Source organism: Squalius cephalus (genome assembly GCF_949319135.1).
Source record: "Squalius cephalus genome assembly, chromosome: 9".
Taxonomy (NCBI): domain Eukaryota; kingdom Metazoa; phylum Chordata; class Actinopteri; order Cypriniformes; family Leuciscidae; genus Squalius; species Squalius cephalus.
This window is the reverse complement of record NC_137130.1, coordinates 36,153,235-36,165,985: the sequence shown is the minus strand read 5'-3', so window position 1 is coordinate 36,165,985 and position 12,751 is coordinate 36,153,235. Positions and strand designations below refer to the sequence as shown.

General features: G+C 37.5%; 1 protein-coding gene across 1 annotated transcript in view; it reads left to right on the top strand.

Moving 5' to 3' along the window:
- Positions 1–12,751, top strand: part of pde11a (phosphodiesterase 11a) — a 95,615-nt gene that overhangs the window by 56,850 nt on the left and 26,014 nt on the right. Inside the window, exons 8-14 of the mRNA XM_079880566.1 lie at positions 572–639; positions 1,102–1,194; positions 3,969–4,019; positions 6,581–6,727; positions 8,171–8,278; positions 8,763–8,872; positions 9,067–9,157. Coding sequence (XP_079736692.1) covers positions 572–639; positions 1,102–1,194; positions 3,969–4,019; positions 6,581–6,727; positions 8,171–8,278; positions 8,763–8,872; positions 9,067–9,157 — 668 coding nt within the window. The remainder of the gene's footprint in view (positions 1–571; positions 640–1,101; positions 1,195–3,968; positions 4,020–6,580; positions 6,728–8,170; positions 8,279–8,762; positions 8,873–9,066; positions 9,158–12,751) is intronic.

The following is a 12,751-nucleotide window of genomic DNA, read 5'->3' as shown; positions in this document are numbered from 1 at the left end:
TTTAAAATATGACTCAGTATATACTATGCAGATGCTCTGAGCGAGCGGTATTCCAAAACATCCCAAAATCAGCTTAGAGATTAATTAAATACACAGTATAACTCCTGATGATGACTGGACACCACTTGTGGTTTTAGATTACTTGAAATGTTTTTATTGCCCGGCACATTTCAGTGGGCTTTCAGGCGAACAGGCTTCTCCATGTGATATAAATGTTGTAATTATGAGCAGTGTTATGGTAGACCCTGCAATGCAAGCTCTACATTTATGATTGACTATAATGAGACGGCGAGGATGGGGGGAGGCGTTAGGTGTGTGAACAGGGGGAGGGTTTGCACTTAAAGGAACAATCATTCTAATTGCATACTAAAACACAGCACACTGTTTAATTATCCATGTAGAGACAGAGAGAGAGAGAGAGAGATTAGAAGTGCGGCAAGGAAGAGATTCCTGACTCCTGCGCTGAAATACAGATTGAAACCTTCATCTGCAATGCATTACTGTGCTTTAAAGAACCTCATATGGGTCGTAAAAACAGCATGCAATCTGACTGTCTTCATGTGTGTTGCAGGTGTGGCTCAGGTCTTGAACAGGTTGGATGGGAAACCGTTTGATGATTTAGATCAGAGGCTGTTTGAGGTATGATATGAATCATCTGTGAGATATCCTTATGAATGCATAGCTAGCTGTCAATCAAACATGAGTTCATTTGGAGCATACACAAAAGTCATAATTCTCTCAAACCGCTCTGAGACCCTTGCAGTGAAGTGAAAGATGTTCGGTGTTCGCTGTAAGCTGGTCCTGCAGCACATGTACTCCTCCACCTAATGTAATAGTAAAATACATATTATATATTACAATAGTATATATGATCCATACAATATATAGGTGTATGTGTAATATAACTTCATAAATTGATCCCCAGCATCAGTAAAGCATTTGTATTACATATTGTTTTGTTATTATAACTTAAATTGTAACTATAATAACTCTGATTCACACAAGCACTCCTGAAACAAAGTTTTAGAAACCACTTTCAGATGTTTAAATTGGTTGTTGAGGATTTGCGTGTGACTTCACGTTCTCTTTTTCTCTCTTTAGGCATTTGTGATATTCTGTGGACTGGGAATCAATAACACCATTATGTATGACCAAGTGAAGAAGTCCTGGGCCAAACAGTCTGTCGCTTTGGATGTATGTCTCCAAAACACACACATCGATACACACTTAACTGTGATTGGTAGGATTTTTTTAAAGTGGTGGCAGATTAGTTGGAACATTTGTAATTGGTGGGTTGTTAGATTAGAAACATATGACTGGTGAGGATGATTCAACACATGCAAAGATGTGAGCGTGTGATTGGTGGAATATCAGTTCCTGTTAGAGGCGGAGCTTAAGGAGGAGTGGGAGGAGCTGTGTTCACTCATGACTCAGAGTAGGTTTGACACTCAAGCACCTCACACTGCGGTCGTCTCTAAGTGATCATATCATGGAAAACTGGATTTTCCTTGCTGTTTTGAAATAAGAGTCTAACAAACTATGTTAGTTTCCAGTTTATTCAGAACATTTATTGAAACTTATCTGTTTTTATAAAACAGCCTGTTCAGTGAGAGGGCAGAAAATGATCAATTCAAACCAAATTATCACTGTGTTGCTTCAAGAAACCTTCACTGGCGTATAAGCTGACTTAAAATGCTATGAAAGAGCAGAATATAATCGAACAATGAAACAGTGGGACACAGAGGAATAAATCCACACCTTCAAAGCTTCAATCGACCGACTTCAATCGAACAAAACGATCGTCTGGAAACAGATGATGGTGTGTTTACAGTCAAAACACTCATCTGGTCTAAAGGGTTTTTATTATTATTATTCTCAGAAAGTCGTGACAGTCAGTGTGTGTGTGTGTGTGTGTGTGTGTGTGTGTGTGTGTGAGCGTGTGAGCGTGTGTGTGTGTGTCTGAGTGTGTGTGTGTGTGTGTGTGTGTGTGTTTTAAAATGTGTCTTTTAAGTTAATAAGGTCCTATTAGTTGGTTAATGCATTAACTAACATTATCTAACAATGAACAATATATTTGTTAAAGTATTTATTTAAATTTGTTAATGTTGTTTAATAATAATGAAACTCAAATCAACAAAATCATGTCATTTTTTCCTGTTCGAGAAGCCATTTCACTGAGACACAGTATGGGCCCTATTTTAACGATCTGAAACGCAAGTATCAAGTGCGAAACGCAAGTAACTTTGTGGGCGGGTCTTGGGCGCTGTTGCTATTATACCGGCGGGATAAATGACTCTTGCGCCCGACGCAAATCTAAAATGGGTTGGTCTGAAGTAGCTTCATTATTCATAGGTGTGGTTTGGGCGTAACGTGAAATAAACCAATCAGAGCGACATCTCACATTCCCTTTAAGAGCAGGCATGCTTGTTCTAAAGCGGATTCCTATTATAACGGCGGATTTGCCAGACGCACGCCAGGAGCGGTTCACAGCCGAGGAGAGCAACGTTCTCGTCAGGGCCGTAAAACACAGAGAAGTGACATTGGGGATGGAGAAACACACCCAAATTAACTTCGGTTAAACAGGCGTATGATAATTTGGGTAAATGTGTAAGCTAGATGTATGCTTTTATAATAAACTGTCTATATCTATCTATCTATCTATCTATCTATCTATCTATCTATCTATCTATCTATCTATCTATCTATCTATCTATCTATCTATTAATTGTAATAATGTATGATTTGCACAAATGGAAACGGCTGCTTCTGTGTAGATGAGAGAATCAAAGCGTATGTGCGTTGTGCACACGCTACATTGATTATGGCCAAGCATGCGCCCTTAAAATAGCATATGAATAACATGCGCAACGCGCCACTGACTTTAGACTAGGTTTTTCCTGGTCAGTGGCGGAATTGTTTTCTAAACCTGCAAAATAGCACCAGGGAACGTTTGCGCTGGAACACGCCTCCTCTTTGCGCAGGAGCGCAAGTGTATTTCCTAGTTTACCGACGTGCGTCGGGTGCAAAATAGGAATGATACATGCGTCGGTGTACAAAGTCAATTGCGCTGGGTGCAAGATAGGGCCCTATATGTCACTATAAAAGAAAATAAAACTTCCATTTCATGGTGACAAACCAAAAATTAAGAAATTCTGACATTAATGTTCATTTTTCAATTCAACTTTTCACTAATCATCACGCTGATGATGATATAATCTGTAATAAACATTTTGTATGAAATTTGAACAATGCAAAGCAGAAGCATTTTCATAGTGGTCTCCGAGTGCTGAACCCCACCATAAACACAAGCATTGCTGATCAAAAAGTGATGATTTCATTTCACGCATCACACATTAACACACACACACACACCCCGTTTAAAGGCAAACGGGAAGACATCGTGACATCTTTCCTCACGACACCACAACCATAGAGCAATGCATGTGAAAATGAAGAAGCGGAAGTGAGGACGCTGTGTTTATTAGCCTTGTAACTACATTACAGCCTGAGCAGGGAGTGTGTGTGTGAGCATTTATTATCTTCTCCAAGCTCTTCTCATTCTCCAGAGGAATGCAGGAACGGCGTCTGTGATAAATATGACCGTATTCATAAGGATTCCACATTGTCAGTATATTAATTTGTAATAGATCATCAACAGTCTATAGCGGGGCTGAAATTAATATTGCATGACCTGTAAACCTTTGAGAATCAGACTGTCAGTATGTTATGAATGGATGTTAAAATCATTGCGCTCACATGACTCTCAGCAGCCAATCAGAGCGAGCGATGCAGCAGTGAATTGTTGTAGTGTCAGGGTTAATGCAATTCAACTATCTGTATGATCTCTGGGATGTTTTTAATCTTATCATGTATATATTAGACACATAAAATATAGAAATGTATAAAATATGAACCTTTGATGATTGATTGTGTGTGTGTGTGTGTGTGTGTGTATGTGTTTTCCATAGGTGCTGTCATATCATGCCACATGCTCTAAGACTGAGGTGGATAAGTTTAAGGTAAACATTAATGCATCAAACAGATTGTATTTTATAGACCGTCTGACATTTCAGGAGCTTATCAATATTGAAAAACTTGATTTGTGATATATTAGCCTCAGTATATCAGTCTGTATTGTTTATGCAGTATGTATAATTCAGAACAACACTATTCAATACCTCATCAGTTTTTGTGAATTATTGATATAGTCTCTGTGGAGTTTATGAAATGCCTCATTTATAATGTGCTAATTTCCTGGTGAAATATACATTTTTTGTCATGTGTTAACTGGATTTTGCCAGGAGCTCTTATATCACTTCATTAACAAGTACCAGCTTGTTTCCAAGAGTGAATGAAGAATTTATTGCTTAAAGCCAAATCCAGGAATATTATACACTATTTAACGCAATTAACGCAGCATCAGGTTTTTTTTCTGACATCCCTTGATGTTATATTATATGATCAAGCTGTCCTTCATTCAAATGCTTTTAAACCTTTCAAAGCGCGATAAGACACAACAGAGAACTCAAATTTCACATCATGTGCATCACGTCTTAAAGTGACAACAGCCTAATAAACCTGCTGCAGTGTCTTATTAATGTTAATCACAGAACAAAATAAAAATAAAAATCACTCACTGCTCTTAACAGAATAGCTTGTGACACTGATTATTTTGGTTTAATGTGAAGATTGTTTTAAGTTCACTTAAATTTAAAACAATAGTTATATATATTTGAAAGCCTATTAAATGTTAAAAATGATCGCTTTCAATGATAACATCAAGCGTAGGGTCAGTTCTGGCAGGTCACGTTAGTCAATCTCACATGAGCTGACTCTCAGCTGATCCGCGTCTACCTATAGGAATACGACACCTATCACTGTATTCATATATAAGCTCCTCCAGTATTATCAACAGCTATCGCGTTTATCAGGAGCTCATTACCCTCCTCCATCCCCAGCTCCACCTTCATCAGTCAGGATTTGGCCTTCTGATTCCCCTTGAATCAGAATCAGTTCTCGAATTATGTTGTACTTAAAATCTTGAATTAATGATATCTGCAATACATTCATGTTGGTTCTGTTCTGTTTACCCTAAAGGGGGTTATTGCTGTTCTCCCTGCTCTTATCCATGCTAGGCTGCCCAGAACAGAACCATACCACCAATCCAAAATATATGCTAATGGTCAATCGTATTGACGATAGTGGTCCTGACAGAAGTAGTGTTAAAGGGTTATTATAATTACACATTTCATTCCCAGAAATCGAGAAAAATCATAGTAGTAAAAAATCATAGTACTTAGTAAAATTATACTGTTTTTATATTGCTTCTTGAATCTGGAGATTTAATGTGAAATTATTACAATATAAATATAAATAATAATAATAAATAATAATTTAAAAATAAAAAATAAAATACAAAAACAATATAACAAAATAAAAGCTAAAAGTAAAAGTCCCTTTTGATTTTCCTCTCCTAAAACAGTAAATAGTAATAAATACCACCACGATTTTTACACACATACTGTCAGGCTGCAGGGTGGATGAAGTAGGAGACGAACACGAAGATGATGAATTCCAAGATTTTAATTCTCAATATAAACAAATACAAACAAAAAGGGAGCGTGTGCTCAGAACATAGATAAACCTAACATAAACATTGACCGACAAGTGAAGAGTGAAAACCAGGAACTTAAATACACACACAGATGAACACAAGACAGGTGATGCAGATAATGATGATGACGAACAGGCGGGTAATGAAGGGAGTGAGTTCAGGTGTGGAAACGAGGATTCTGGGAACTGTAGTGCAGACAGGACGATGACAGACGGTGAATGTGACACATACACACACACACACACACACACACACACACACACACACACACACACACACACACACACACACACACACACACACACACACACACACATATTGAGATCTGTAATAGTAACAGCTATAATAAAACTATACTAAATACTATTTATACTATATTAAAAGTATTTTCATGATGCAAATTTTAGAGTAGTAGCTCAGTAGCTTTAGTAGTAGAGTAACTCTGACATTCTGCTAAACATTTCCTTTTGTGCTTGATGTAATATTAAACAATATGGGGTTGAAATATATATGTGGTTGAGTAAATGGCAGCATAATGTTACATAAACTATTGAGCAAAACATTTTTTGATTTGGATTGTCTCTATAATAGTACATTTATTTTGGGAAAAAATGTCCAGTGCAGTTCAAAATATCATGTCGGATGTTCAGTTTCTTCTTCTCAATCTTCTTTATGAGTGTAGAGTATGAAGAATTATATTAGTAAATATCCACAATTATAATGTGTTAATGACGCCACAACATAACACACAGCTCCTCCTGCCAGCAGTCCCTCATTAGATCTGTGAATGTGTGTGTGAATCTATCGTAGTGTCTCATTATCACTGTGAGCTTCACACACGAATTACAGAAAACCCTGACGCTAGTTTCGTTCCGTTCACAAAGCATCTGCTTCAAAGCATGCAGGAGCAAACTCTTTTCTGCGTACACACACACACACACACTCTCTCTATTGTTCTTTCCTCAGGCAGCGAACATCCCTCTAGTGTGTGAGCTGGGCATTGATAAACTATGGTTTGATGACTTCTCTCTGGATGTGGACGCTATGGTCACTGCAGCTCTCAGGATGTTTATGGAGCTGGGAATGGTGCAGAAATTCAAAATAGACTATGAGGTACACACACATTTGCATTTCTTTACTCAGCAGTATCACACACACACACACACACACACACACAAGAGTGCTGTTGTACTGAATATCTGCAAGACCGTGAGCCTACAGTACAGTGATCTACTAAAGTAAAATAGAATAAAGTTCATTATTAAGCAACAAAATTTGGCCAGTTTTTTCAAAAGTGCTAATAGTTACTGTAAACATGTTGATATGCTGTAGCTCTCGGCCAATCAGATTAGAGGACAGTATTCTGTTGTACAAAACGCCTCGTTATTTTGTATTTTACAGTTTTTGCCTATTGCTTACACACTTTTTGCAGAGTGTGGCTCATTATGTCAAAACTCTACACACAAGCCAATCAGACATAGCACTTGGAGATTAACAACGCGCATCTATGCCAAAATGAAACACTGCAATCAAAACTTAACACTCATTTCTAAAAATGAAATTCTTGCAACAAAACCATACACACAAGCACCATTTGAATTACTCTTTCATATCACCAGCAACACACTGACGGCCTTTATATAAAACACTGCAGTCTTTGTGTTTCTATTTTTATTGTTATTTTCTCAGACTCAGTCTTCTGTAAAACTCAAAAGTAGAATTTCTGCAGTAATCAAACAAGAGATTTTACAAAAAACAAACATTCGTAGAGAAATAAAGAAAAATAGAATCACAAATCATCAAATTTAGCAACAAAACAAAAGTAAATCAAACAAAAAATCATTTACTGGATAAATTGCTATTGGGGAAAAAAAAAAAAACTTGTTTGTGTGTGTGTGTGTGTGTGTGTGTGTGTGTGTGTGTGTGTGTGTGTGTGTGTGTGGTGGGGGGTTGGGGGGGGGGGGGTATGGATCCTGCCTTCTGTTCCGGCCACAAGACCTCGTCCAAACATTCTGTAGAAAATGCCACCACAAGATGTCATTGGTTAGGTTCTTTTTCACATACTGTACTTTCAAACTGTACACAGTACTGTAACATCACAATGGTATTCCTTTACATATACTTCACAGCACTACCCATTTTTGTATAGTACAGTAATACTGTAATATGATACAGAATCATGTGACACATACAGTCTGGAGTAGAAACCGAATGGTGTTCTGTTTTCTGAGCAAGTGTTTTCAGGTGTGTATGTAAGTGCCTACGATTGCCAGATGAGTTTTGCATTCTGAACAGAGTGTTTTCCCAATGATAACAGGTGATTTCGTTTTTGAACAAAGTGTCTAATGTAAGAAAACGTGTGTAGTGTTTCGCAATAAGTGTGTTATAGAATTGCAAACAAAGTGCAAAGTTGACAATGTGTTTAAGCCATGGTTACACTGTGGTTAAGGTATGCTACAAGAGGTTTAGGTATTGCGGCTTTGGTCTAAGCATTCGGTTTTAGTGTGTAAGCAATGGGCAAAAGCTGTAATAACATATTTCTTCTGTTTCTTTCAGACACTCTGTCGGTGGCTGCTGACCGTGAGGAAGAACTATCGCATGGTTCTGTATCATAACTGGAGACACGCTTTCAACGTTTGCCAGTGCATGTTTTCCATGCTGACAGTGAGGAACTCTACTCTCTCTCTCTGTGTGTGTGTGTGTGTGTGTGTGTGTGTGTGTGTGTGTGTGAGAGAGAGAGAGAGAGATAGTGTGTGTGTGTGTGTGTGTGTGTGTGTGTGTGTGTGTGTGTGTGTGTGTGTGTGTGTGTGTGTGTGTGTGTGTGGTCCACTGGTCCTCACAAACTATCTTTGTGAGGACCAGTGTGAGTTTTAGACCATTGGAGTGAGGACAAAGAGAGGAAAGTGAGGACATTTTGGCCGGTCCTCACTTTCTGAGAGCCTTTAAAGGCCTGTTTGAGGGTCAAGACTTGGTTTTAGGGATAAAGTTATAATGAGGTTAAGGGTAGGTTTAGGGTCAGGGGTTCGGGTTAGGCACTTAGTTGTGATGGGTAAGGTTAGGGTAAGCAGCTAGAGATTGCATTGTGTCAATGAATGTCCTCAGAAAGATAGATGTACAAGAATGTGTGTGTGTGTGTGTGTGTGTGCAGACGGCCGGCTTCCAGGAGACTCTGACGGAGATGGAGATTCTGGCTCTTATCGTGGGCTGCGTCTGCCATGATCTGGACCACAGAGGAACCAACAACGCTTTCCAGGCCAAGTGAGACTCAAGCACTGCAACTTAAGCACTGCCCCATAACAAGACTCAAGTTTGACGTCTTTTTAAAGCCGAATGTGTTCAGGAAGCATGCAGGATCTGTGTTGGAGTGTAACATGTCTTCATCACTGCACACATGAGCTTTGAGTGGATTCGGTTTCACCTCAGAAACACAACATCATCTGTGTCTTTCTCAGGACGGGATCTGCTCTGTCTCTTCTCTACGGGACATCGGCCACTCTAGAGCACCATCACTTCAACCACGCTGTCATGATCCTGCAGAGCGAGGTAAACCTAAAGTCACCATGAAATCAAAATTGACGGTTCGTGTTTTATGGAATGTTGCAGTGTTTATTATAAATGATTTATATGTGCACATCATTTAAAAAACAAAACAACAACAACAACTAGCAAACAACAATGATCCAGCAAGAGTTGTATGATTAATCATTAAAAGATCTCAATCTCAATTCAAACACCCACATGATCTTATTCCTAAATAACAGTGATTCAGATCTGTGTTTATTAAAGCTTTGATGAGTCTGATCACAGTGATTCAGATCTGTGTTTATTAAAGCTTTGAGTCTGATCACAGTGATTCAGATCTGTGTTTATTAAAGCTTTGAGTCTGATCACAGTGATTCAGATCTGTGTTTATTAAAGCTTTGAGTCTGATCACAGTGATTCAGATCTGTGTTTATTAAAGCTTTGATGAGTCTGATCACAGTGATTCAGATCTGTGTTTATTAAAGCTTTGAGTCTGATCACAGTGATTCAGATCTGTGTTTATTAAAGCTTTGAGTCTGATTACAGTGATTCAGATCTGTGTTTATTAAAGCTTTGAGTCTGATTACAGTGATTCAGATCTGTGTTTATTAAAGCTTTGAGTCTGATCACAGTGATTCAGATCTGTGTTTATTAAAGCTTTGAATCTGATCACGGTGATTCAGATCTGTGTTTATTAAAGCTTTGAGTCTGATCACAGTGATTCAGATCTGTGTTTATTAAAGCTTTGAGTCTGATCACGGTGATTCAGATCTGTGTTTATTAAAGCTTTGAGTCTGATCACGGTGATTCAGATCTGTGTTTATTAAAGCTTTGATGAGTCTGATCACAGTGATTCAGATCTGTGTTTATTAAAGCTTTGAGTCTGATCACAGTGATTCAGATCTGTGTTTATTAAAGCTTTGATGAGTCTGATCACAGTGATTCAGATCTGTGTTTATTAAAGCTTTGAGTCTGATCACAGTGATTCAGATCTGTGTTTATTAAAGCTTTGATGAGTCTGATCACAGTGATTCAGATCTGTGTTTATTAAAGCTTTGATGAGTCTGATCACAGTGATTCAGATCTGTGTTTATTAAAGCTTTGATGAGTCTGATCACAGTGATTCAGATCTGTGTTTATTAAAGCTTTGATGAGTCTGATCACGGTCATTCAGATCTGTGTTTATTAAAGCTTTGATGAGTCTGATTACAGTGATTCAGATCTGTGTTTATTAAAGCTTTGATGAGTCTGATCACAGTGATTCAGATCTGTGTTTATTAAAGCTTTGAGTCTGATCACAGTGATTCAGATCTGTGTTTATTAAAGCTTTGAGTCTGATCACAGTGATTCAGATCTGTGTTTATTAAAGCTTTGATGAGTCTGATTACAGTGATTCAGATCTGTGTTTATTAAAGCTTTGAGTCTGATCACAGTGATTCAGATCTGTGTTTATTAAAGCTTTGAGTCTGATCACAGTGATTCAGATCTGTGTTTATTAAAGCTTTGAGTCTGATCACAGTGATTCAGATCTGTGTTTATTAAAGCTTTGAGTCTGATCACAGTGATTCAGATCTGTGTTTATTAAAGCTTTGATGAGTCTGATCACAGTGATTCAGATCTGTGTTTATTAAAGCTTTGATAAGTCTGATCACAGTGATTCAGATCTGTGTTTATTAAAGCTTTGATGAGTCTGATCACAGTGATTCAGATCTGTGTTTATTAAAGCTTTGATGAGTCTGATCACGGTGATTCAGATCTGTGTTTATTAAAGCTTTGAGTCTGATCACAGTGATTCAGATCTGTGTTTATTAAAGCTTTGATGAGTCTGATCACAGTGATTCAGATCTGTGTTTATTAAAGCTTTGAGTCTGATCACGGTGATTCAGATCTGTGTTTATTAAAGCTTTGAGTCTGATCACAGTGATTCAGATCTGTGTTTATTAAAGCTTTGATGAGTCTGATCACAGTGATTCAGATCTGTGTTTATTAAAGCTTTGATGAGTCTGATCACAGTGATTCAGATCTGTGTTTATTAAAGCTTTGAGTCTGATCACAGTGATTCAGATCTGTGTTTATTAAAGCTTTGAGTCTGATCACAGTGATTCAGATCTGTGTTTATTAAAGCTTTGAGTCTGATCACAGTGATTCAGATCTGTGTTTATTAAAGCTTTGATGAGTCTGATCACAGTGATTCAGATCTGTGTTTATTAAAGCTTTGATGAGTCTGATCACGGTGATTCAGATCTGTGTTTATTAAAGCTTTGAGTCTGATCACAGTGATTCAGATCTGTGTTTATTAAAGCTTTGATGAGTCTGATCACAGTGATTCAGATCTGTGTTTATTAAAGCTTTGATGAGTCTGATCACAGTGATTCAGATCTGTGTTTATTAAAGCTTTGAGTCTGATCACAGTGATTCAGATCTGTGTTTATTAAAGCTTTGATGAGTCTGATCACAGTGATTCAGATCTGTGTTTATTAAAGCTTTGATGAGTCTGATCACAGTGATTCAGATCTGTGTTTATTAAAGCTTTGATGAGTCTGATCACAGTGATTCAGATCTGTGTTTATTAAAGCTTTGAGTCTGATCACGGTGATTCAGATCTGTGTTTATTAAAGCTTTGAGTCTGATCACAGTGATTCAGATCTGTGTTTATTAAAGCTCTGATGAGTCTGATCACAGTGATTCAGATCTGTGTTTATTAAAGCTTTGATGAGTCTGATCACGGTGATTCAGATCTGTGTTTATTAAAGCTTTGAGTCTGATTACAGTGATTCAGATCTGTTTATTAAAGCTTTGATGAGTCTGATCACAGTGATTCAGATCTGTGTTTATTAAAGCTTTGAGTCTGATCACGGTGATTCAGATCTGTGTTTATTAAAGCTTTGAGTCTGATCACAGTGATTCAGATCTGTGTTTATTAAAGCTTTGATGAGTCTGATCAAGTGATTCAGATCTGTGTTTATTAAAGCTTTGAGTCTGATCACAGTGATTCAGATCTGTGTTTATTAAAGCTTTGAGTCTGATCACAGTGATTCAGATCTGTGTTTATTAAAGCTTTGATGAGTCTGATCACAGTGATTCAGATCTGTGTTTATTAAAGCTTTGATGAGTCTGATCACAGTGATTCAGATCTGTGTTTATTAAAGCTTTGAGTCTGATCACAGTGATTCAGATCTGTGTTTATTAAAGCTTTGATGAGTCTGATCACAGTGATTCAGATCTGTGTTTATTAAAGCTTTGAGTCTGATTACAGTGATTCAGATCTGTGTTTATTAAAGCTTTGAGTCTGATTACAGTGATTCAGATCTGTGTTTATTAAAGCTTTGAGTCTGATCACAGTGATTCAGATCTGTGTTTATTAATGCTTTGAGTCTGATCACAGTGATTCAGATCTGTGTTTATTAAAGCTTTGAGTCTGATCACAGTGATTCAGATCTGTGTTTATTAAAGCTTTGATGAGTCTGATCACAGTGATTCAGATCTGTGTTTATTAAAGCTTTGAGTCTGATCACGGTGATTCAGATCTGTGTTTATTAAAGCTTTGATGAGTCTGATCACGGTGATTCAGATCTGTGTTTATTAAAGCTTTGAGTCTGATCACAGTGATTCAGA